This window comes from Argentina silus (assembly GCF_951799395.1).
Source record: "Argentina silus genome assembly, chromosome: 18".
Classification (NCBI taxonomy): Eukaryota; Metazoa; Chordata; class Actinopteri; order Argentiniformes; family Argentinidae; genus Argentina; species Argentina silus.
Window position 1 is genome coordinate 8,580,183 of NC_139672.1, and position 22,153 is coordinate 8,602,335.

Genomic DNA, 22,153 nt, shown 5'->3' on the forward strand with positions numbered 1-22,153 from the left:
GTTGATGCTTTGACATAACGGGGCAACAAACTGATGCCCTATTTCCCCTCGTGTCACTGTTGACATTTGAAAGAAAGGAACAGCCTGGTTAAAAAGCCATACTGGCGCGCTAGGTTATTCAACGAACGCACCTTTTATCGTTTTAACAAAAAATATCTCTTCATCTTTTATGGCAGTTGACAACCAATGCCTTGACGTGTGAAAGTCAGACCTTTCGAATGATAAGGATATTCCCGACTCGACATACCCACAAAGTGGCCTTTTTAAGTACACCATATGCAACCACAATAATGCCTTGATCATCCTAAATGCTTTAATTTTCTTTTGATTCTAGTTCTTTCTATCGTCACTGCTCTTGTCTTTTCTGAACGACCAAGTGGCTGGGTAGTACCGAGTGTGTCATCTGTAATAGTTAGTGAAGAAACTATCAATCAGAATTGTGAATTAATGACATGTAATTCATGCTTCTTGACACGAAGAAGCATTTTATTTTTCATCTTTATCGACAAAATAAAACACATCTCCAAACGACTTGTCGTCATGTGTAACACAAACAGCCATGCAAATGAAACAAACAAACAAATCTGAGCACTACGGTAAACTATGGTAAACATCCACTAAAAGCAGCTTGCTAAAAAAAAGTTCACAATTTCGTTTGCACACTACTGCACACGCTGAAGCCAAATACGTTTCAGAGAGAACGGCCATCCACACTCCCAAAGAGAAAACTATACGAAAATAACAAATACAAAAAAATAAATCATGATCATGATTGTCAATAGCTTAGTTCTGAATGGTCACGACAAATGATATCTGATAATGCATTCATGTACATGTCATAATGTATTATAAGCCTGCTACATCTTTCCTATTGTTCCCTGTGTGGGATGGCAAATGCTTAATGCGGAGGACGGATTTATTCAAAACTTCATTGATAATTACAAGTTCCTGTTATGAAATGAATATATGATATGAGCGACAGATACGGTAAATATAACGCATTTTTACACCAGTAAATGATCCGGTATCAAAACACCAAACCGCTAGAAGGAAGACCTGCTGTAAGAGTATATTATCAGCGTACTCTATTGTCTATCAGACCAGTAACGCAAGGGCAAAAGGTAGTTTTAACATTCACTAAAATAAACACATCAACGTAAGAAATCAGAATAAGATGTCCATCAACGACACAGCAAAACATTCACCATTTCTCCTCATCGACAGACCCCCTCACATTTCATTTATTTATTTATCAAATCCTGAAACCTGAGAATCTTAATTGTTTTCAGCCTCCTCCCACCCCATAAAACTGCATGGGACTGCTGCTCCGTACAAACACACCCCACGCTGCTGGCGGTCGCCGCTTCAACCCTCCTGTAAGCATACTGTATGTTAGCATATAGCTACAGTGTGAGGTGGTGGGGGTGGCATCAAATAGCTGGTTTAAGAGACAGACCACCCCTGTAACCCCCCCCAGTCAGTGCATCTGCTTGCGAGAGATGAGGTGAGAACCAGGAGAGAGCCAGCCATAGGTGGAGGTGGCTGATCAGACCCCACGACAGGAGGGTCTCGCTGGGCTGCAGCTCACTGGCTCTTGGCCTTCTCTGGTGCCTCTCCCTGGACCTCTCCCTGGGTTGACTGGTCTGGGGAAGGAGCAGGGGCAAGCCACAGGGAGAGGAGGATGATGAGGTGGCACACGTGGAGGGCTGCCGAGCTGTAGTCGGTGGAGGGGTAGGTGTTCCACGAGAGCTCAACCAGACCCAGGATCAGAAGCCTGAGAAGAAGAAAATTGACATTGTTTTTTTTTCCGTTCATTCACGATATCAAGTCTCCAATGACCCTGTGGATGTCATGGCATAGTCTGTCCCTGACATATACAGCGTTAGTGGTCCTCACACCGTACCGGAGCAGGTGAGCCAGCTTCTTGACACCGCCGCTCCAGAGCAGGAAGGGCAGCGTGTGGAAGTACCACACGTAGAACTGGTAGTGCAGCGAGCGGCTGAAGCACATGCCGATGAAGTTAGAGGTGAACAGGATCAGAACCGTCTGTGATCAGCTGTTAAGGTCTGGCACTGGATGCTCCTGTGGGAGCTTGGAATAGAAACGTTGGGCTTAAAGCTCAATTACTTGACACCCTATTACTTACAGTACGTAGTGGACAACCTCTTTTTTTAAATTAATTTATTTACGTATTTTTAACCAGAGCCCTGTGTGTCTCTGGTCAAATGTAGAGCACTATGACAAATAGGGGGTTATTTGAAACACATCCTTTATTTAACCACCAAGGAACGTCTCGTGTAGCATATGAAAATAAGCAACTAGGTTTAGGCATGAATGCTAAATTATTGGAGAAATGTAAAACATTGGGAAATGAAGGATATGATCAGAGGTGATTTTCTGAGCAGGGAGGATTCTCTTGCCTGGCTCCTTCAGCAGTTGCAGAATGCTCTCCCCGGGCCTGAGAGGAAAGACAGCTTGTATGACTCAACAGAGAACACTGGGGCATTGTTGTACGCAAGCCGTTGTACTGTAGATATTATTAACATGTCCCCTGAGGGGAGAGGCAGTATTTTGACCCAAAGAAGACTCTTTCAAATCCAAACAAATTGGAGCCGTAGCTCGTAGGGCATTGAGGAACTGGCTAGGATTCATTCCACAAAAAATAAACGACCTAGCCTTGCTCACTCCCCTTCATCTCCTAGGATACCCCCAGAGCCTCCACCGTCTCTCTCACCTCTTCCAGCGGCGCAGGGCAAAGAGCAGCAGGGCCAGCAGGTGTGCTGCCAGTAGCACCAGGTGGAAGTAACGGCTCAGGAAGACCCACTCGGGCAGGAAGCGCCAGTTCACCGTCCACTTGAACATGAACTGGCGGCCCAGGTCGAAGGCCCGGCTCATGTACCCAGCGGGGTTCTCCATCAGGAAGGGCAGGCCCAGCAACAGCTGTGACAGGACGAGAGAGAGGTGAGGGAAATCTGGGTGAAGCTCGTCGATGTGTCATCATAGAATGTCACTGAATTGTGTTTACTGTCCAAACAAATAAAGAATTTGCATTCACCTCATGACTTTGGACATTTAAGACATTAAAGAACATTAAAAAAAAAACTCATAAAATTCATCCTCAAGACAGCATGGCGATAGTCGAGTGTTTTTCTATGTTGTACCTGGATAGCTGCACAGAGAGAGAGTTTGGGGATGGTCCTGATCAGGCCAAACTCAGACACGAGGAGGAAGAGGAGGCCGGGGGCGAAGAGGAGCACGTTCATCTTCACAGACACTGCTAAACTGTCAAAAAGAGAGGGAGACAGAGTTGTCATTCCAACCACATGATAGGTAGTTACTTGTTACCACAGACCTAAATATTGGAGACGAGGGGCCAGAGACAAACGTTACGTGAACAAATACAATGCATGATACATCATGTACATTTAAAGTCTCTATTTTGGGTTTTAGTCTGGGAAAAAAAAAGGTCTTTCTGAGCATTTGTTCCCAAATGTGCACTGACTGAACCAGACTACACTGAAAAGAACTGCACACTGGCTGTGCTGTGGCTGTATGCTAGGCTAGGCTAGGCTTAGCGTAGGCCAGGGTTCATACTTGCCTGTACAGCGCACATCCCAGAGTCCAGCGGCCGTCCAGGAAGAGGTTGACAGCCCCGAAGAGGAGCATCATGGCCACGGGGTCGTTGAAGAGACGCAGCACGAAGATGGAGTGGATCCGGTAGGAAGCACAACACACAAAGAAGAACACGTACGGAGGAACCTGAAGAAGAGAACAAAAACAAAGTGTTGCCAATGTATGAATATAAGAATATGCCATATAACTGAGCCACATTGTCATGAAGCAGGCAACGTGATGATGCACAATGGTTAGAGTAACCTGTGCAGTGCACCACACCAGCATGAACACACCTGACGCAACAAATGGTGCATGGTGACCATGGTGACCATGCATCAGGTGTGTTAGTGCTGTGATGGTACAAAAGCTTCCAGGGACCAGTGTTGGCCACCTCTAAATCGATCACTTTTTTTGTTCAGTTGTAGTCTTAAAATAAGGCAAGGCAGTGGAAAGTTTCAAATTGTTATGTTATTAAGTTACTATGCACTTGTATTGTATAACATCTATTGGCCCTTTTAATAGCTAAATAAATATAATTTTTTATATCTGGACTATGATAAATGTTATTTTATACAAATGTAAGAAAATGCCGCAGATTTTTTAGAAAATGCCGTAGATTTTTACAAAATGAGCCAACAGGGGCAAAATTTGCTCCCTAGAAAAACAATGTATTTCCTACACTGGAAAGAACACATTCTGACTTAATTACTATCCAGGTAGACTAGCTTACCTTTTTGGTGTGGTTGTATATCCGAAACACCAGCAGCAGAGTGAGCAGGTAAAAGACAGCAAACAGGTACTGGGCCAAGCGGATGTTCAGCCCATGGTTAGTGATGTAGTACAGAGCGGTGAAAATGTACACAAACCCAGCTGGGTACCTGGAAGGATAGGGATGGTGCAATGTGAGGACTTTTGTGCGCAATATTACAATTGGTCATGTCTCTCACTCTCACTTTCACACGAGTGGATCACTGTTGTCACTGAGAGGTTTGTGTATAACTCACACCAGGGGGCCGGTGTCTCCTTTGAGCTGAGTGTAGTCATAAGTGCCGTTGATGACGCCCTCCACCTCATCCATATAAGCCTTCCAGTCGATCTCCGTGTCTGCAGGACAGGAGAGGAGATTCACCAATGAATGACTGACAGGTGACGATGACTTTAAATAGCTAGTTTCACATTGCAAAAGTTTCATGGGGTAACAATTGTTGATGTGAACACTTGACATGAATGCATGACATAACTTCTTCCACTCTGCATGCAGCAACGCTTCAAGCCATTCATATCTAGGGATGGACGAGACCACGCAGCAGCTGTAACTTCACTTTGACAGGTGGCATTGGCAGGCAGGCAGGCAGGCTAGCTCGCTAGCCGCTAGCTACTTACATGCGACTTTTTGGATGACCCAAATGTTTATCCCGATTTCCAGGAACCACAGGACCGATGCGACCAGTACTGTGTACTCCGCCTTGAACAGGATCAGATGCTTCTCCTGCCATAGGGTGCGAAGTGCCCCCCACACTTTGGACGGTGGACCAGCAGGGGACCTCTTCTTTACACATCCTGCCATTTCGGCGCAGCGACGTAGAGAGGCCGCGACCAGCGTGTCCGCCGGAGGTGTTATTGTCCCCCGTCACGTGATCCAGGAACACTTCTCCATTGGGGCTTCACTCAACCTGTCACGTGACCAAAACACAAATAGCTCATTCTTCCGGGAATGACAACCTGACCTGAGCTTTGAACAGGTAAAATAGGCATTGCAGGTTGCTAAAATCCAGAATCGAACATACATTTTATGGACACATACTCGTATTTAATTAATGACCTAACCTGCTGACTTTGGTCATGTCTTGGACTAATCAACACAACACCGTAGAGGTCAATGCATTGGCAGGTGTTCTTCCTCGGCTAGCTCAGCTACGAGCTAGCCTGTCTATTTTTGTGAGATAGTTAATCGTTGAGCTAGCTAGTCAGGCAGCGACATTTCTTGTCGAACTAGCTTGACGGCCCAGTATTGGTGTTATGGGTGGGCATCGAATGCTTTAATCTACGCCAGCAGTTTCCACTGATTTCAAATTGGGGTCCCCTCAGTAAATCAAACTAACCTGTATGATTTGATAAGTAAGAAACAGACATTTGTACCATTTCGTATGGAAACAATCAGTGTCTGTGTATTGCACCTGCAGGCATATTGCAGTGTTTTGCAATAAGAGCATTTTTTTAGGCGATGAGAATATAGGTGGACGTCATTATTAGATTCTGGCATAGTCGCAATCAAGTTGTTGGGGTCACGGGAAATAATTGATGTCAACTTGGGGTCGCTAGACAAAGTTTGGGACCCCCTGATCTAAGCACTGTCAGATCAGTATGCAGATGTGTAGGCTAGTTTAGAAATTCCACCTACCGATATGAAATGATAAACAAGGGTGTCTTTGAACTTTGCATTTGATTCACTTAAGTTGTGGTTGACAGAGTGTAAGAAAATCTAAAGATGCGTATGGTTATGAGTGAAACTGGATCTATAGGATAGTTATATAAGTAGTATTACAGTCATATTTTGCAACACTTCTTATCAATCCGTCATGCCATCAAAAGCCAAACAGAAATAGCAAGCGGCCTACTCTTAGGCTGAGCTGTCATGAAAGGAAAATTATAGACATTTTACAGCATCTCGCAGGAACATTTCTAGCAGAATGTTGCAGCTGTGGATTTAATTACAGCTTGTCAAGGGTGACACGTGGCATTTGCTTTCATGCTGAACCCTCCCTCGTCATCGCATGTTTGGCTGTCTGTCTGTCTGTCTGTCTGTCTATCTGTGTGTCTGTCTGTCTGTCTGTCTGTCTGTCTGTGCCTCTGTAGGCCTGCGCTCAGGGAGGTAAGAGAAGGAGAAACCTGGAGTGAGCGGAGAGATCGGGGGGGGACAAGATGGAGGAGTTTCCGGTGAGGACGGTGGAGGCGGTGTGCTTGGGGACCAGCCTGGCCATCTCAGGCCTCTTCTACTACGTCTACCGGAAGAAGAGAAAAACAGTGGACAAGCTCAACGTTAGTAGCCTCCGTGGTCCTCTGTGGCTCAGTGTGGTCCTCTGTGGTCCTCTGTGGTCCTCTGTGGTCCTCTGTGGTCCTCTGTGGCTCAGTGTGGTCCTCTGTGGTCCTCCGTGGTCCTCTGTGGCTCAGTGTGGTCCTCTGTGGCTCAGTGTGGTCCTCTGTGGCTCAGTGTGGTCCTCTGTGGCTCAGTTGGTAGAGCACGGCGCTAACAACGCTTAGGTCGTGGCTTTGATTCCCGCAGGGACCATATGTACTGAAATGGATGCGCTCACTGCAATGTAAGTCGCTTTGGATAAAAGCGTCAGCGAAATGGCATATATTAACCACCACCGTCTCTTTCTCTCTTTGAAGTGACATTTCCTCCCGGGAAGTTGTGACATAATCACTGTTTATAGAACAGGTGTCAAAGTCATAAATGATAATGCAGGCATTTTTTGTTTTACTGTGCATGAGATTGTTTTGGAGGAACTACTGTAGGCTACACCAATCCTTTTATAAAAAACAACTCATAAAAAACAACTCATAACAAATCATAAGCTTCAGCAATCGGCTCTTAAATCCTCCACGACGTTCTACGAATGACTCTTTCTACGTGCTTGTTGTTTCAGGAAGCCCCACAGTTGACTTTAGATGGGAAACTGGCAGACATTTTGAATGTCACGCCGGGGAAATGTCTCCAGTATGTCATCATTGAAGGTAATCCACCCATTGTGTCGTGTTGCTCTCAGCAGGTCTTAACAGGGTCTCTCCTCTTGGTTTTTGTTCACGTCAACACCTGTTTCTTCACGTCAACACCTGTTTCTTCCTCCCCGGTGTGTGTGCAGGCACGGTGCAGCCACTAGGGGAGCCACTGAGGAGTCAGTTCCAGGAGGGCAGTGTGGGGGTGGTACAGAAGCTGATGCTGAGGGAACACAAGCTGGTGTGGAACAGCCTCGCTCGCACCTGGTACCAACAACAATACACAATTATACATTACAACACAATGCCCTATGACTTCATCTTCCCTCTCTTGGGGGTGGGGGGACGGGGGATTTAGAAGGCATAATTACAGGCACAGAAGCACAATTGTACAGCATACATCATCTACATCCTCTGTAAATGGCTGATATTATTGTACACACTCATGCAGGACAATTCTTATCATCATCACCACCGCCTCGCCAAAACTTGCCTCGCTCTCTGTCCCCCCCGTCCCCCCTGTCTCCTCTCATGTGTTCAGGACGGACAGCGAGCGCGTGCTGCACCAGCGGGTGAACGCCGTCCCCTTCAGCCTGGTGGGCCCCGAGCGCGCCACGGTGAGGGTGCTGTGCCCCCTGGAGGCCTCCGGCCTGGACATGGAGATCATCCACGAGAAGTTCCACCAGGCCAGCTACGGCTTCACCGACATGATCGGCCAGTACCTCAGCGGAGAGAAGCCCAAGGGACAGCTGGAGACGGAGGAGATGCTCAAGGTCAGAGGTCACCTTGGTCTTTTTTTTGTTTGATTGAAGTATAGTATTCGCGAACGTTTGTTGGCCACCCACCAAAGTAGCTGGTAAAATGTACAGATTTACCCTCCATTGTCAAAATTTACCCACATTTGGCAGGTGTTAATTCTTTCCCCCTGGTCCCAATGACTGGCCTCCATTGTTTTGGCACCTTTCTTGATGATAGTGTGCATGTACTTTATCAGGCACCAGCAAGTACTGTAGACATAGCTGGACGTGCTTATAACCAAGCTTCTGTTTGTGTGTTTCTAGGTGGGCGCCACTCTGACGGGCGTAGGGGAGCTCATCCTGGACACGGACCGGGTTCTGAAGCTGCGGCCCCCCACCGACGGCTCGGAGTACTTCCTGAGCACGGCGGACTTTGAGACCCTGCGCCTGGAGCAGGAGAGCCAGGCGGCCGTGTGGCAGGTCCTGGCCTCGGTCTTCGCCCTGGCGGGGGCTGCCGTCCTCCTCTGGGTGGGCCGCCGCTACTACCGCAGCTTGAGCGTCCGCTGGGAGCAGGACCGCCTGAGGAGGGAGTTTGAGAGGCTGGGGACCGGAGCTGGGGCTGGGGGGACGGGGGCTGGCTCAGAGGGGACGGGGGTCTCGCAGGAGGGGGCAGAGGTGCCCCTGGAGAATGCCTGTGTGATTTGCCTGAGCCAGCCACGTAGCTGTGTGCTGTTGGACTGCGGGCACGTGTGCTGCTGCTTCAGCTGCTACCAGGCCCTGCCCCTGCCCACCTGTCCCATATGCAGGCAGGCCATCAAAAGAGTGGTGCCCCTCTACCAGGCCTGAGACCCAAGGTAGAGGACTCCCCCCCCCCCCCCCCCCCCCCCCCCCCCCCCCAAAGACATTACTGTACTAAGTGCACATGCTGTGAAACCTTGTTGGACAATGGGCACTGACAAATACTGCTGAGTCCCTACCCCACACACACACACCAACTCCCATGCCCGTCACAATCACAGACAACACCCCTTGAAAACAGCCCTTCAGCACCTGTCCAAGACAGACAGACCCCCCCCCTTGTGTACCCTGTCACTGTGTGGTGTGATATTGAGTGGAGGTGACTTGCTGGTGACACCTGTATAACAATACTGTATTACTCATCAGAAGGGGTTTCAGCATTCTCAAAACAAAACAGGCGCTGTACGCAAAAATGTGAATGTGAGATTTCTGTGACCATTTTTAAGTTTGATTGTTTTTAATCAAACACTACACCTGTAGGTACTCATGTCTTTCTGTTTTCTTTCTCATTGCAAAAAGCATGTGTGTTGGGAGTGTAAAACCCTCCGCTTATGAAAGGTGGATATGTATATTATTTTCGTAAACCTCCGCTTGCGTTGATCGTGCCTTAATTTGTTAATATATGCCACCGCTGCTGTTCTTTTGGAGTGATTGCACAAATCAGGTCCGGCTTTTCCTGGTCATGGAGAGCAATAGTGTGTTCAGGCTGTTTTGTCCTTACTGACTCAACTTGGTGACGGTCTAGATTGAAGACCGCTATAGGTTCAAATTGGTGGTTAGCGCTGGGTTGTAACAAAAGCCCCCCCCACACACACACACACTGTGTCCCTCTAGGAAGATGATAGGTCACCCCTGGTATAAATCTTGTGAATACATAGAATGAGGGGTTACCTGTCTGTTCAGGGTGAAGGATTTACTGCGTATGTACTGCACCATTCACATCCAATCATGACCATGTTAAGGACATCTGTCTGCAGAAACTGTTACACCAATAAATCATCAGTTCCTAAACCCTGACCTACGGTGCATGACTTTCATTTGTGTGGCATTTTTTGTTCCGCTTGTCCCTACCATCTCACTGAGGAGACATGGGTATATATAATATAATAATAATAATAAAAATCCTTCTTCTAGCATTGTGACTGCCTATGGCCCCTGGTCTGCGCATTGATTACTTTATCTTATGATGACTGATGGATAGATGATTCACTTCAACAAATGTATTTGTTGTAAGTCGCTTTGGATAAAGGCATCTGCTAAATGCCATAAATGTAATATACAGCATGAAACTAGGCCCCTCTCAGGAGTTAGTTTCTGTACTCATTCTAGTCTGCTCCAATTCACTCATGCTCTTCTTGTCTACATCAATGATTCATCAAACGATAGGACGGCAAAAGAAGACTTGTTTATTAAAGCTAGAGGGAAGAAGCTGTGAGATGCGTATTTATTTCTCTGAGTAACATTCGTCATCACACGCATTCGTATCAATGCTCCGACCAGCACAGTCATCTCAACAACAATAGGCTGTTTCATCAGCACGCCGCCTCTGTCGCTGTCAAACCAGAGAAGAAGTAGTTCATGTTTGAATACATTGATGAGCCTGCCACACAAAGTCGGAGAGAGCTGCCAGTGAATCTCTGCTGTTTTCTTCGAGAAAAACACAAACGCCTGTTGACGACATTGCTGCTCTGAGAAGAAGTGAATTGTGTCGTGCGTCAGCGGTCCCACTATTTCTGTTGTCTCTAACAAGCAGGGAGGAGGAGGAGGAGGGACGGGATCAGGAGGAAGGGGTGGGGGGCACCTCCGGATTTTTCCGCTGTGATGGATATGAAAGAGGTGAGAAACTAACTAGCTCTGCTCAGGAGGAGTGAGGTGGAGGGGGTGAGAGGTGGCGTGAGGGAGGGGAGGGCAGGGGAAGAGCAGGTGGGGGGTTGTAAATCTTTCTCGAGGGGTCAGGGGGAGGCAGGGAGGATTTTGAGCAAATCCTTCAAGAGCTCTCTCGGCAGAGAGCCAGCTGTGGCTCTGGTGGAACAATCTGTAACTTTGTTACCTAAGACACTCACACACAGAGTCTTGAAACACATTAGAGCTTCATGTTCAATTTCCAAATAGGTTTTATCAGACAGCGGTGAGCATAAGCAGAGATATAAGATATTTACTTCCACATGCACTTCCACTGAGAAGCATAATGACGATGTGAGATCATGTTCAGGGCAGAGGGGAGGTCAAGAAACAATGATATTTTGTTTCCTCCTCTCAACTCTTCTCTCAAACCTATTTGTCTTGTCATCCGTCAATTTTCTCCCACTTCAGTCTCTTGATTAAGAATCAGAGCTTTGCAATACGCAGCACTTGCAACACAGATTTCTTACAAACATTAGCCGCCATTTTAAATCAACGCCTCTAATGTACATTGTTGAACTACTGTAGTTTTCTGGAGGCGTACAAAGGCTGCACAGCTCATTCTATAGCATAGGAAACATCATTGGAATGATGTGTAATCTGGCCACCAGGTGTCCTACTTGTATCTGTTTCACCATAGAGTTGATATGAATTACCTCCCCACAACAAAGTATGACATGACATGAAGAAACCAAACATTTTGCTAGACGATGCCAGTACTCCTGATGTGAGTATGACATATAGGCTACATACGGTCAAAATAAAAGATATGGGAACTTCAAAGGCTGTCTCCACAGGGTTAGGATAAGGTTCATGGCATGAGGGTCATTGTAAGGGTCATGATACGACCACCTCTTAAAGGTAGACTCTTCCTATAGGATATCATGTCTTGCCACACACATCCTGTATCTTCATAGAGGATATCATGTTATGCCTGTGAAAACAGAGCAACTTTCATCAGATATATTGTCGTGAACAAGAGCGAAAGAGAGCGTCCACACTTTCTTTCTTTCCATGTCCCTCGGTCTCTTATGTTTTTGGTTCCATTTATCTCTGAAAAAGAGCCTAAAGTAAACAGATGCCTGGACGAGAACCAAAGACATTTGAATTCTATCGGAGATGCTCAAAACTGCCAAACCTTTGACGCATTGGGGCTCTGTCTTAACGCTGCATTCTCTAGTCTGTTGCATCTCCAGTCTCTGGCAGCGTCGCCCCGCTCCTTTTTGCTCTGACGTCATATCCCAGAGTCTACCTTTAAAATCTATAGTCCAAAACATGGACATACATCTATAGTGGCCTACATTCAAAAATGTTCAATCAATACTCTAGTGTACATATTTCTACAAATAGAAATATTGCTACATGGGCGCATGTGAACAGTCACAAGTCCCCAATTCGGTTCAGTGATTCTGGTACACAGGCCTGGCGCATATGGTCACAGCGAATGAATGAATGCACTGCTAATGCAAATCAGGCAGGGACCGTCTCACCTGCGGTTCTACGGCGAATTAGCAATAGCCTGTACCGACAGAATCCCGGGAGGTCGTTAAAGAGAGGTGAAGTGCACGGCGACAGCTGTTACACTACGCGCGAATGACACCACTCATCCCGTCCCACGCATAACACTCCCGAATCGCAACTGCTTTGCATGTGCATACATTTAATCACGCTCTCTCCCGGTGCCAATTCAATTCCTAAACGTGACCTTTTCAGCTTGCTCAGCTGGTGGGTGAAGAGAGAGAGAGAAGTAGCAGCCAGGTATTATCACAACGCGCAGACAACAAGCAGAGGCGGTGATACAGCATCTCGGGAGAGAGCAGGCGCAACCCACAGCCTGCAGCAGCCCCCCGCCAATTACCGCTGTGACCCATCTGGCCCGGGCTCTCCGTGAAACGTGTTATCGGTGACCCAGTTTCCAGCGGTAAGGTGCCAGCGTCGCTCTCCGACTCCTACTCATCAACAACCAGCACCGAGCCACAGCAGAGTAGTAGCTCACAGGGATCCAATCGTATAAGCATATGCTCACGGGGAGGGATATGCTCAAGGTCACTATAGCAATTTGACAAAATGGACTTGCATTTTAAATGGCTAATTAGCTCTTGTATCTCCTCACCTATCTTTGACGTTATGTTATGTCTTAAATGTTTTCAGAGTATACTGGGAAGACAGTATACTGATCAAGAATCAGCTCACTCTCCCCAAGTCCTATCCTTCACCATTGAGATTAAAACTCGACTAACTGACCTTAGATCAGTATGGGGCAGATTCGTCCTATTCTGGGAGGGACGGCAGAGAGTGGAGACACACAGACAGGTAAAAGTATATAGAGACAAAACAGCCAGCTGCCTGCTATTTATGTTGCAGCAGAGGAATGGACAGTACTGCAGCTTACAGCTGTGTGCATTTCTATTTCAGCAGTGTGCTCAGTGATCCAAGGGTAGGCATTGGCACTGCCAATGTTCCCACAGCCCATTTGATGATGTTTATGCAGCGAAACAAACAGCATTTATCTTCACGAGGAAGGGAAAGACACACACACACACACACACGCACACACACACTCTAACACTTTTATTGGACTGTGACTGCAGAAGGTATCTGTTTCCCCTCTCATTAGATACAAATGATTATAGAGTACCTGGATTATATGGCTCTCTCTCTCTCTCTCCCACCCACACACACCCACACACAGACACTGTACAGAGTCAATACACACTCGCTCGCACGCACACACACACACATACAGAGAACACTCTTGATCTTGGCCCTGAGCAACGGGTTTGTTCTCATTGGGGTTTTTCCTCTGCCTGTGTGTGTGTGTGTGTGTGTGTGTGTGTGTGTGTGTGTGTGTGTGTCTGTGTGTGTGTGTCAGCTCAGCAGTGGCTGGTCCGCTGCAGGGGGGAGGGCGGGGGAGGGAGTGGGTGACTCAGCACTGTGATTTGTTTGTAATTGGAGGCACAGCTCTGGGAACACACACACTCTCTCTCTCTCTCTCTCTCTCTCTCTCTCACACACACACACACACAGACACACAACACTACCTGAGGACGGGTGTCCTTGTCAGGGAGGATGGGGCTGATTGAGTGAGCCTGGTCATTAAGAGCTGGCCAGGACAACAACTGCCTGCTAAAGAGAGAGAGAGGGGGGGGGGGACCAAGAGGATGAAAGGGACAGAGAGATAGAGGGTAAAGGTATAGAGAGAGAGAGAAGGAAGAGATAAAGATAGAGAGAGGGAGGATGAGGCAAGGCCGGGAGCGACAGGAGAGGGAGGGAGTCACCCGTCTACTTTGATTGGCCTTTCATTTCCTCTCCATAACCTCACACATCCCTGCCTCTTCACCATGTATAGCCATGCAGGTCGCAACCGGTGGCATTTCCTGGTAATAGGAACACATACCAACACCTGTCACCAGGTCACATTCCTCCCATGGCCTCCAACTGTGTGACATCACAGGGAAAAACCCCTGGCCCCCGCCTGAACTTCAATAGCACATCAATCTCTCCCCAGTGACTTGTTGACACCTGGAGGCCTCAGCCTAATGGAGAGAGGCATTTGTTATTCATCCCTGCGGTATGACAAATGGATAGGTTGACATATTTATGATCAACATATCACTGTAGGCCTACAAGCAACTTTTACAGCGCTGCTTAAAGGCATTCAGATATTAGGTCATGTGGCCAGGATCCGAGGTAATTTCGTTTTTTAATTCAGTCAATTCAGGAAATCAACTGAAAATCCAATTCATTCATTAAAATGTGTTATGTATTTCCAATATGTTGCAAATTCACTTCTTTCATTTGAAAATGTAATAAGATTTAATGTAAGTAATCTAAATTTAAAATGTAAGATTTATAGCCAGGCCTACCTCTAACATAGTTTATTATTATTGTTATTTTTTTTTTTAAATCAGTACAGTGAGTAAGACGCCCTCAGTAAACTCCGAAACTGTTCTTGGCACGTCGCAGCAAAACAAAAAAAGCAGGGAGTGGATTATGTAGGGAGTGGCACATATCTGCAGGTCGCCAGTAGCACACGCTGACAGCCCACAGGCAGGGGCTTGCATGGCGGTCTCCTCACATCGTAACCCCGGAGACGTTACCCGACACTTTCATAACTCCACAGCCGTCAGTTGGTCACTCTCCCCCGCCAGCTTTGCCACTGAGTATCAGCGCTGCCACTGAGTATCAGCGCTAGTGTGGAAAACGTCTTACACAACGAGATTAAGTCGATTATGCCATGGTTGTAATGGATGTGGTCAGATATTGCAGGATTGAGAGTAGTTAGGATAGCCCAAGAACTATTAAATGTGATTTTATGGGCTGACCACAACTTGTGTAGGCTATGGAAAGCATGCGAATATGGCCATGCAAAAGCAGGCTATTGTGAATATGACATCACCCATAGGCCTGCTTACAAGCTTTTTAGTGAAATAACCGATTTAGAAAAGACACGAAACAGCTTGTGCAGGCGCTGGCCTTGGTGCTGAAATGGACTTTTCCACAGCACAAACACACGGCATCGTGTGTGTGTGTGTGTGTGTGTGTGTGTGTGTGTGTGTGTGTGTGTGTGCGTGCATGACCTTTAATCTTGGGAATGAAATAGCCTAGGCCACATTAAGGTTACATTTGATGATGATCAATCACGCAACAACAACAACAAAAACGAGTTGCAGCCCCTGCTCTTCGATCGGTCTTGTCGAACTCATCCAAACAATTGACCGAGGAAGGCACAAGGGGGTGGATTGCGGTAGACGGAGACTTCCGGACGTGAAAAAAGTCCAAGAGAGAGGGGTTGAAGAGAGGGAGACACAATACCGCGGCATGACATTAATGACAGAGGTTCGCTGCCTCTTTACCTGCCGACGTTAAATAGGCTTTTAGGCGGGGCGTAACGGGAAGCACAATCATAAACCAGCCGAGCCTGTCAAACAAGTGTCTTTGCGCGCTGTCTTACGGGAAAATACGTATGGAATGTGTCATTTCGGATTTCCCCTGTGTTCAGACACACAAGGAACTGATTTCCCCTGTGAAGCCCTCGTCACCACAGCAATGGCAACTGTAAGCAGGAGGCGATCGGAAGCGTACCCAGTTTGACAAGCTTTTCTGAAAAACAACATACAAATGAGTCTCCATTAAGGAGCATATGCGTAAAAAAAATGTAATAATCAAATAGGTTAATGACTCATATATAGTAACCTAAACCTTGTACGTAAAGAAAGAACTGCCCATAATTATTTGTTCAACACTGAACGTATAACGCATTAGTGAAAGTGTAGGCCTACCTCATGCTCCGCAGCTCTAAACTCTAGTATTGTGAGTGTGGATTTATATTCTACATCTCTGCTTCCTGCACGGCACTTATATCTCTCGCCTGTTGATGTCACCCTAACTCCTCCAGCATTCGGAGCCTCCCCCCCCCCCCCCCCCCACACACACACACACCCGCTCTCTCTCTCTCTCTCAGACACACACACACACACACACACACACACACACACACACACACACACATTTCAAACCCGGATGGATGACTTCACCGTTCCGCCTGGGTTTCCTTTATGATCCCGGGATCTCCCACTTCCCTCACCAGACTTCAGCGAGCAACACAAGCGAACACACCGCTCCTGCTCTGCTCTTGACCGAGCCATACAACAGCCAGAGACCGTACAGCAAGTCTCCAAACGGACTCTGCAACAACACCAAGTCACCGAGTGATTTTCTCCAACGGATTTCGACGGGACAAATTCGCGAAGTGCAATTATCAGGAAGGATTCTCGGCTATATCGACTAATAGCCAGCGACTTTGATCCGTTTTTTTCACTGTTGTTGATCAATCAGTCTCTGCTGTGCCATAATGTCCGAGGTACTGCCATACAACGAGGGGAAAATGAGCGGCTATGGAGCGGACAGCGAGGTCAGTAACATGTCCTTTAGCTGCGGACTACAGGACACCAACAACTTCTTCGGGGCGTCACAGGGGAAAAGACCCCCGAAGCTTGGACAGATCGGCAGAGCCAAGCGAGGTAAGAGCTGGTTATTGGAATGGATTGATGCTGGAGGTTTTTTGTCAACAAAAACAACGGCTATAGCCTACTCAGGAGTGTTTGGGTTAACGTTAGTTGCCCTAACACTATAATTGCAGGCTACTAGACTGACGGAAATGCTCGCAATGTTATAATGCAATAGTGCTGGCCATAACCTGCAAACATATGTGTTTTTTGGAAAAAAAAGATAACAGCCTATTGACAATGACGTTCCCTCCATTTATGGTTTATGGTGACGCACGGGGATATAAAGCTTGCAACGTGTATGATAATATGTTACTCAATGCATGTCCTGATGTTGTCTTGCTTGTAATCCTTGCATTCGGCATATGCATCCTATATTATGTTTCGAATGAGCTAATGTCTCGTTGGGATGGAATTATTTAGCGTCTATCGCCCGTTTGGCTTTGCGCCATTATAGACAATGACTTGTTTTCATCAAGCATTTCAGCACCGAGGTCAGGGATTTGGAGTGATAGATTAACGTTGATATTGCATCTTGCATATTGCATCCATCTTTGCAATACTCAATGTATTGTCTGAAACCAGCACCAGTAAATTGCATGACAGTAATGAATGCCAATAAAAACATTAACATCATATCACCTTCCCTCCGCAGTGGTAATCGAGGACGACAGAATAGACGAGGTCTTGAAGGGGATGACAGACAAGTCGTCACCTGGCGTTTAAACAGAAAAGATGCCTTGAAGACTTTTTATTTTGATCACCGATTTGAAGCACTTGTCGGCTGTGCATGTTCGAGGATTGTAGGAGAAACGATGGCACGAAGCGAAGACAAGGATGGGGAAAGAATGGAATGAAGGGGAAAAGGGAAGAGATGGAGAAAGCTAAAGGAAGGAAGGAAGGAAGGAAGAAATGAAGGAAGGAAGGAAGGAAGAGAAAGACTCTGGAAAAGACCGAGATTTATCAAGGGGTTGCTGGCAATTCTCCAAACGAAACCCGATTTTAACTTCTGCTGCGCAGCAAGATGTTGAGATGGCGGACCCCGCTCCGCGTCTCAACTTCTGCTGAATTCTGATGGATGAACTTGTCATTACTCCACACCCATCTTCTTCCTAAAGCGCTGTAAGCAACAAAACACTACAACTGGAGGCTGAATCTAATTTCAAGCTCTGTTTCTATAGTTGTACAGTATCTAAGCTCCAAGACCTTATTCCCCTGCCCTGTACACGCTTTGCATTGTTGATATACAATCGGCGACGTCGCATTCAAGGGAGCTGTCCTTTCAGAACTGGTCGAACGTAGAGAATGCATTCCGGTTGCTGCTAAAGCTTTTTAATACAGACCAACCAAACAAACACTCAAGTCTAGTAAATAGAAAGAGACACATTGTATGTAAAATATAACTACCCGAGGATGGTGCAATGTTAATATTTTCTTTATTATATTCATTTGGGCCCCACCCGTTAAAGTTAACTGCATAGTCCCCAGGTTCAATTCAATGAAATTGGTAGCCTTTATTTTCTTCTTGCATTAACCCCCCATGGTCAAGGGTGCAGGTCGGCGCCGTCATGTAGCCTAAAGCCTATCAACAACTGCACATATCTGTTTCACATTTTCAAGACTCGAAATATCGGAAGAGGCCAGCAGAGATGTGCAAATTATTAATGTTTGAAATAATAGTCATGAAATTGATGGGAAAATATGTTGTTTTTTTTATTGTTTATTTATTTTGATTTTGCAATTATTCGTGTTTTCGTCTTATATAAATTAAAGTCGACTTTTTTCTCCATCTATTTGCATGAACTTTCGCTCCGGTGCCAACACAGGTGCCACCACTCTTACCCTGGCACGCTTCTTTTTAACAAAATTCATATTTGTATTTTTATATCTAAATATTTGTTATTTAAAATGATATGCTAGTCTATCGTCTTACAATTCATCAACAATGTTTGTACTATGGAGAGGATATGCAGATTGAGACTATTTAAGGGAGAATCTAAATAAGGGATTTGGTTTTGACTGGTCTCATTCTATATCAAGGGTTGGACGTTTTTTTAAAGACTAACTGAATGTGTTTGGGGTTTCGCACACATCAATGTTAAACTATTATTGAGAAATCGTATACTGTGACTTGAGCTTCGTTGATGAATTTGTTAGAAAATGGCGATTTTAGAGTATATTGCACTGTTTACGAGTATCCTCAAATAACACGTTGTTATTTGACCGATTTTGGACATTACAGTTATGTTTTTTATTTCGTTTATTTTGTACCATTCTTTTAAAGAAACTGAATATGGTTTGTTGTGCATGAAACCTTAATATTTTCAATAATGAAACATCGTTTTATGAAGCAAAAAAGCAACAAAAATGTCATGACATTCTAAGAATGAGTCATTGTATATTATGATGCCATTTTCACTGTATTTGGTGAACTAATAAATGGTGAAATAAGATGTAGATGTGGTCCTTTGGTATTTATTTCGAGATGACTTCACAACCACAGAGCACAACCATTACAACATTAGTAAGAACATCACAGTTGGTCTCTCTGAGTAAAAAAACACATGTTCAAAAACTACAACCATGTAACATCACCATCCCATGATCAAAACCTAGGCCTACAGCACAGGGTGAGAAGATGAGTGCAGACAGCGGGAAAACAGGCAATGGAAGACAGGGGAACTAAAAACGTATTTGGGCTGTAAAAGACTTATCTTAAATAGCCTTTGCTTTCAAATCTCCATGTGACCCAGTTGATATAAAAGTCAATATTTCTAAAGAGGGCCTGGAATTCACCTGACGTTCCCGCATGGGAATCACATACTGATGATGAAGGACATACAGTATCGGCCTCCATGTTGCCTCTCAGGTCCATGAGAGGTAGGCCATAGTCATAACTCATGAGAAAGGAAGAATATACACCATCTCCAGTATGGACATGATGAGCACTATGACTATGATGATTGTCATAGGATAATTGTAAGGCAAGTAAATCCATTGGACCCAGGGTCCTTGGTAATCCATGTCTGGCCGATGACATCACCAAAAGTCTCGACACAGTTGACCTACTGTATAGGAAGTGTCCAAAAACAATCCTCATACAAGTCCAGAAAAGTGTGACCGTTGCTGTCACCCCCCCCCCCCCCCCCCCCCCCACACACACACACACACACCCCTCCTTCCACACTACTCTTGAACCTGTGTGAAAGAGTTCCACCCTGGGGGGGGGGGGGGGGGTCTAACTGTTGCAGTTAATGCAGACTTAGTAGTTCCACTGAAACACTAACCCCCCCAACCAATGTTATTACACCCTGGACAGTTGACCTAAGAACAGAGACATATCAGGTCTACTCCAGTGGAGACTGGTGGGAAGCAAAACATTGGAAGTGTTTGATACCACTAGTCTCCTCTGTAATAACCTAAGCGGCCATTTTAAAACCCGAGTAGCACTTAGTTTGAACCCTCCGCCACAACATGGACGGCTCACATAACTCTGTCATAACAACAACAACAACATCAACAACACAACATATGACATAACAGACGGTCATAGCAGATGATGTCATTGTGGTCACTAACTGCACAGTCCTCGGCACAAACTGTTATTTAGGTAAGCTGGTTGGCGCCTGAGACGGCCAGCAAATGAGCTGACCCACTGTGAGAGCCGATAATTATGTCATGGCTGTAATATCAGAGTTGTCAAAAGCTGACATCAGCTTTACTGACGTAACTGGTTATGACTGGCATGTGTTGACATTATTATGACAAGAGTTACGGTATGCTAGCCTTGAGAACCAATTCACGTAGAATAGAATGATGTTAGCTCACTGCGGAGGATTCAAGACTCTTAGCCAGCAGCAGCAGTCTGTACAATGCCACCGATAGCTAGTGATACTGTAAGAACAATAACAACAACGACAACACTACACAGACACCCCCCCCACTGATAGCTGGTGATACTGTAAGAACAATAACAACAACGACAACACTACACAGACACCCCCCCCCATCCCCCCTCTCCCCCCCCACCTCTCTCACTCTGTTCTCTCACTAGAAAGGTTATTGACTGTCCTGATGCCATCTCTACTCAACCAATAGGGCACACACATTACCATCGACCACTTTCTTGCTCTTTGTTTGTGTGTGTGTATGTGTGTGTGTGTGTGTGTGTGTGGGGTCATACAGTCACATTGCCTCATTGATGTTCAGCACTAACTGAACATTAGTAATTGACTTCTTGTTATTATGTTTATCTGCGTGTGTGTGTGTGTGTGTGTGTGTGTGTGTGTGTGTGTGCGCGCGCAAAGCCCAACCGTGTTCATTTTGACACTCATGTCCTACGATGGCCTTGACAAAATGGAGGACCAAAGGTCATTTGCCTGAGGCTAGAATCCCTCTCATCACACGGATGGCTGATGGCTCCTTCTGTATAGAGTGTCTCCTGACTCAACAGATGGGCTGGGACAGCAGAGCAGGCTGGGGTCAACACAAACAGTGGTTCCTCTGCGTTGATCTGTCACCGCCAGGCACATTTAGTGCATGCAAACACACACACACACACGGTTTTGTCGAAAAGGCTTCCACACACAGAGACACACAGAGACACACACACACGGAGACACACACAAAGACGCGCACACACAAAGACGCGCGTACACACACACACACACACACATCCTGCCTCAGAGCTGAATATGACAAACAGCTCTCTCCTAACAGCTACCATTTCAAACAATTTCCTATCATTTTCGAAACATCAAATGTCCCTAGGACTATTTGATCAAATAAAGAGGCCAACAGGCCGTATCGGTTAAGAATAGAGAAACAGACACATGATCCTGACTGGACTGGACAGCCATTAGTCTTGCTACTTACATAACTCTGCCATACAGTATCTAATGGCATTACATTAGCCCAAGGGACATGGAAGCCTATACAGTACCGGCCCCAGGCTGTACTTTCTGTTAGCAGCACGTGCTACGGCTAACCGAGAAGCACATAATTAGCACACACTGATAAGGGAAACTCGTCTGTCGTCTCCCCTATCTCTGCCTATAGTAACCTTCAGCTGAGAAGACTGCTGGTGAGCTTTCTGTCTTCAGAGCTTCAAAGTTCACCTCAGCTGGTTTGACTGTGGTAGTAACACCGGTAAGCGCTGAGAAACGCTACGACCACTTCCAAGCGCTTCCCGGTTTCACCCCAGCAGCGAGTCGATAACCTCTTACTTTGCTACATTATCGTGCAAATTGTACACTTTCATCACAACAACAGGACACAGTAGCGGTAAGCTGTGGGAGTGTGTGTGTGTGTGTGTGGGAGTGTGTGAGTGATCTGGGTTCCACTGTAGTGTGAGATCATGGCACTTCCAGTGAC

At 46.1% G+C, this 22,153-nt stretch overlaps 3 protein-coding genes across 4 annotated transcripts; 2 read left to right on the forward strand and 1 right to left on the reverse strand.

The window, feature by feature from the left end:
- Positions 1 to 448: 448 nt before the first annotated feature.
- On the reverse strand, positions 449 to 5,182 carry alg3 (ALG3 alpha-1,3- mannosyltransferase; the record flags this gene model as incomplete). Its single annotated transcript, XM_083689811.1, has 9 exons — positions 449 to 1,774; positions 1,904 to 2,047; positions 2,381 to 2,458; positions 2,735 to 2,940; positions 3,162 to 3,282; positions 3,599 to 3,759; positions 4,346 to 4,493; positions 4,620 to 4,719; positions 4,999 to 5,182. The coding sequence occupies 9 exons, from the start codon at positions 5,180 to 5,182 to the stop codon at positions 1,585 to 1,587; spliced, it is 1,332 nt and encodes a 443-aa protein (XP_083545937.1). The 3' UTR covers positions 449 to 1,584.
- A 133-nt stretch (positions 5,183 to 5,315) lies between these two features.
- mul2 (mitochondrial E3 ubiquitin protein ligase 2) lies at positions 5,316 to 9,881 on the forward strand. Of its 2 annotated transcripts, XM_083689938.1 has the most exons (6): positions 5,316 to 5,357; positions 6,472 to 6,654; positions 7,266 to 7,353; positions 7,482 to 7,602; positions 7,877 to 8,108; positions 8,397 to 9,881. In XM_083689938.1, exons 2-6 carry the CDS (start codon positions 6,538 to 6,540, stop codon positions 8,916 to 8,918), a joined length of 1,080 nt encoding a protein of 359 aa, XP_083546064.1. In that variant the 5' UTR covers positions 5,316 to 5,357; positions 6,472 to 6,537; the 3' UTR covers positions 8,919 to 9,881. The 2 variants fall into 2 exon arrangements, with proteins under 2 accessions (XP_083546064.1, XP_083546063.1); XM_083689937.1 differs by having other exon boundaries at positions 5,324 to 6,654.
- A 6,487-nt stretch (positions 9,882 to 16,368) lies between these two features.
- On the forward strand, positions 16,369 to 19,237 carry camk2n2a (calcium/calmodulin-dependent protein kinase II inhibitor 2a). Its single transcript, XM_083689573.1, has 2 exons — positions 16,369 to 16,795; positions 17,436 to 19,237. Exons 1-2 carry the CDS (start codon positions 16,627 to 16,629, stop codon positions 17,504 to 17,506), a joined length of 240 nt encoding a protein of 79 aa, XP_083545699.1. The 5' UTR covers positions 16,369 to 16,626; the 3' UTR covers positions 17,507 to 19,237.
- The last annotated feature ends 2,916 nt before the right edge of the window (positions 19,238 to 22,153 follow it).

What these genes read in the sequence shown, in the direction of transcription:
- mul2 (XM_083689938.1), top strand. Translation starts at nt 6,538, where the DNA reads ATGGAGGAGTTTCCGGTGAGGACGGTGGAGGCGGTGTGCTTGGGGACC. An exon ending in AAACAGTGGACAAGCTCAAC is followed by an intron (nt 6,655 to 7,265) that starts GTTAGTAGCCTC and finishes TTGTTGTTTCAG; the next exon opens with GAAGCCCCACAGTTGACTTT. An exon ending in AACAGCCTCGCTCGCACCTG is followed by an intron (nt 7,603 to 7,876) that starts GTACCAACAACA and finishes TCATGTGTTCAG; the next exon opens with GACGGACAGCGAGCGCGTGC.
- camk2n2a (XM_083689573.1), top strand. Translation starts at nt 16,627, where the DNA reads ATGTCCGAGGTACTGCCATACAACGAGGGGAAAATGAGCGGCTATGGA. An exon ending in GATCGGCAGAGCCAAGCGAG is followed by an intron (nt 16,796 to 17,435) that starts GTAAGAGCTGGT and finishes TTCCCTCCGCAG; the next exon opens with TGGTAATCGAGGACGACAGA.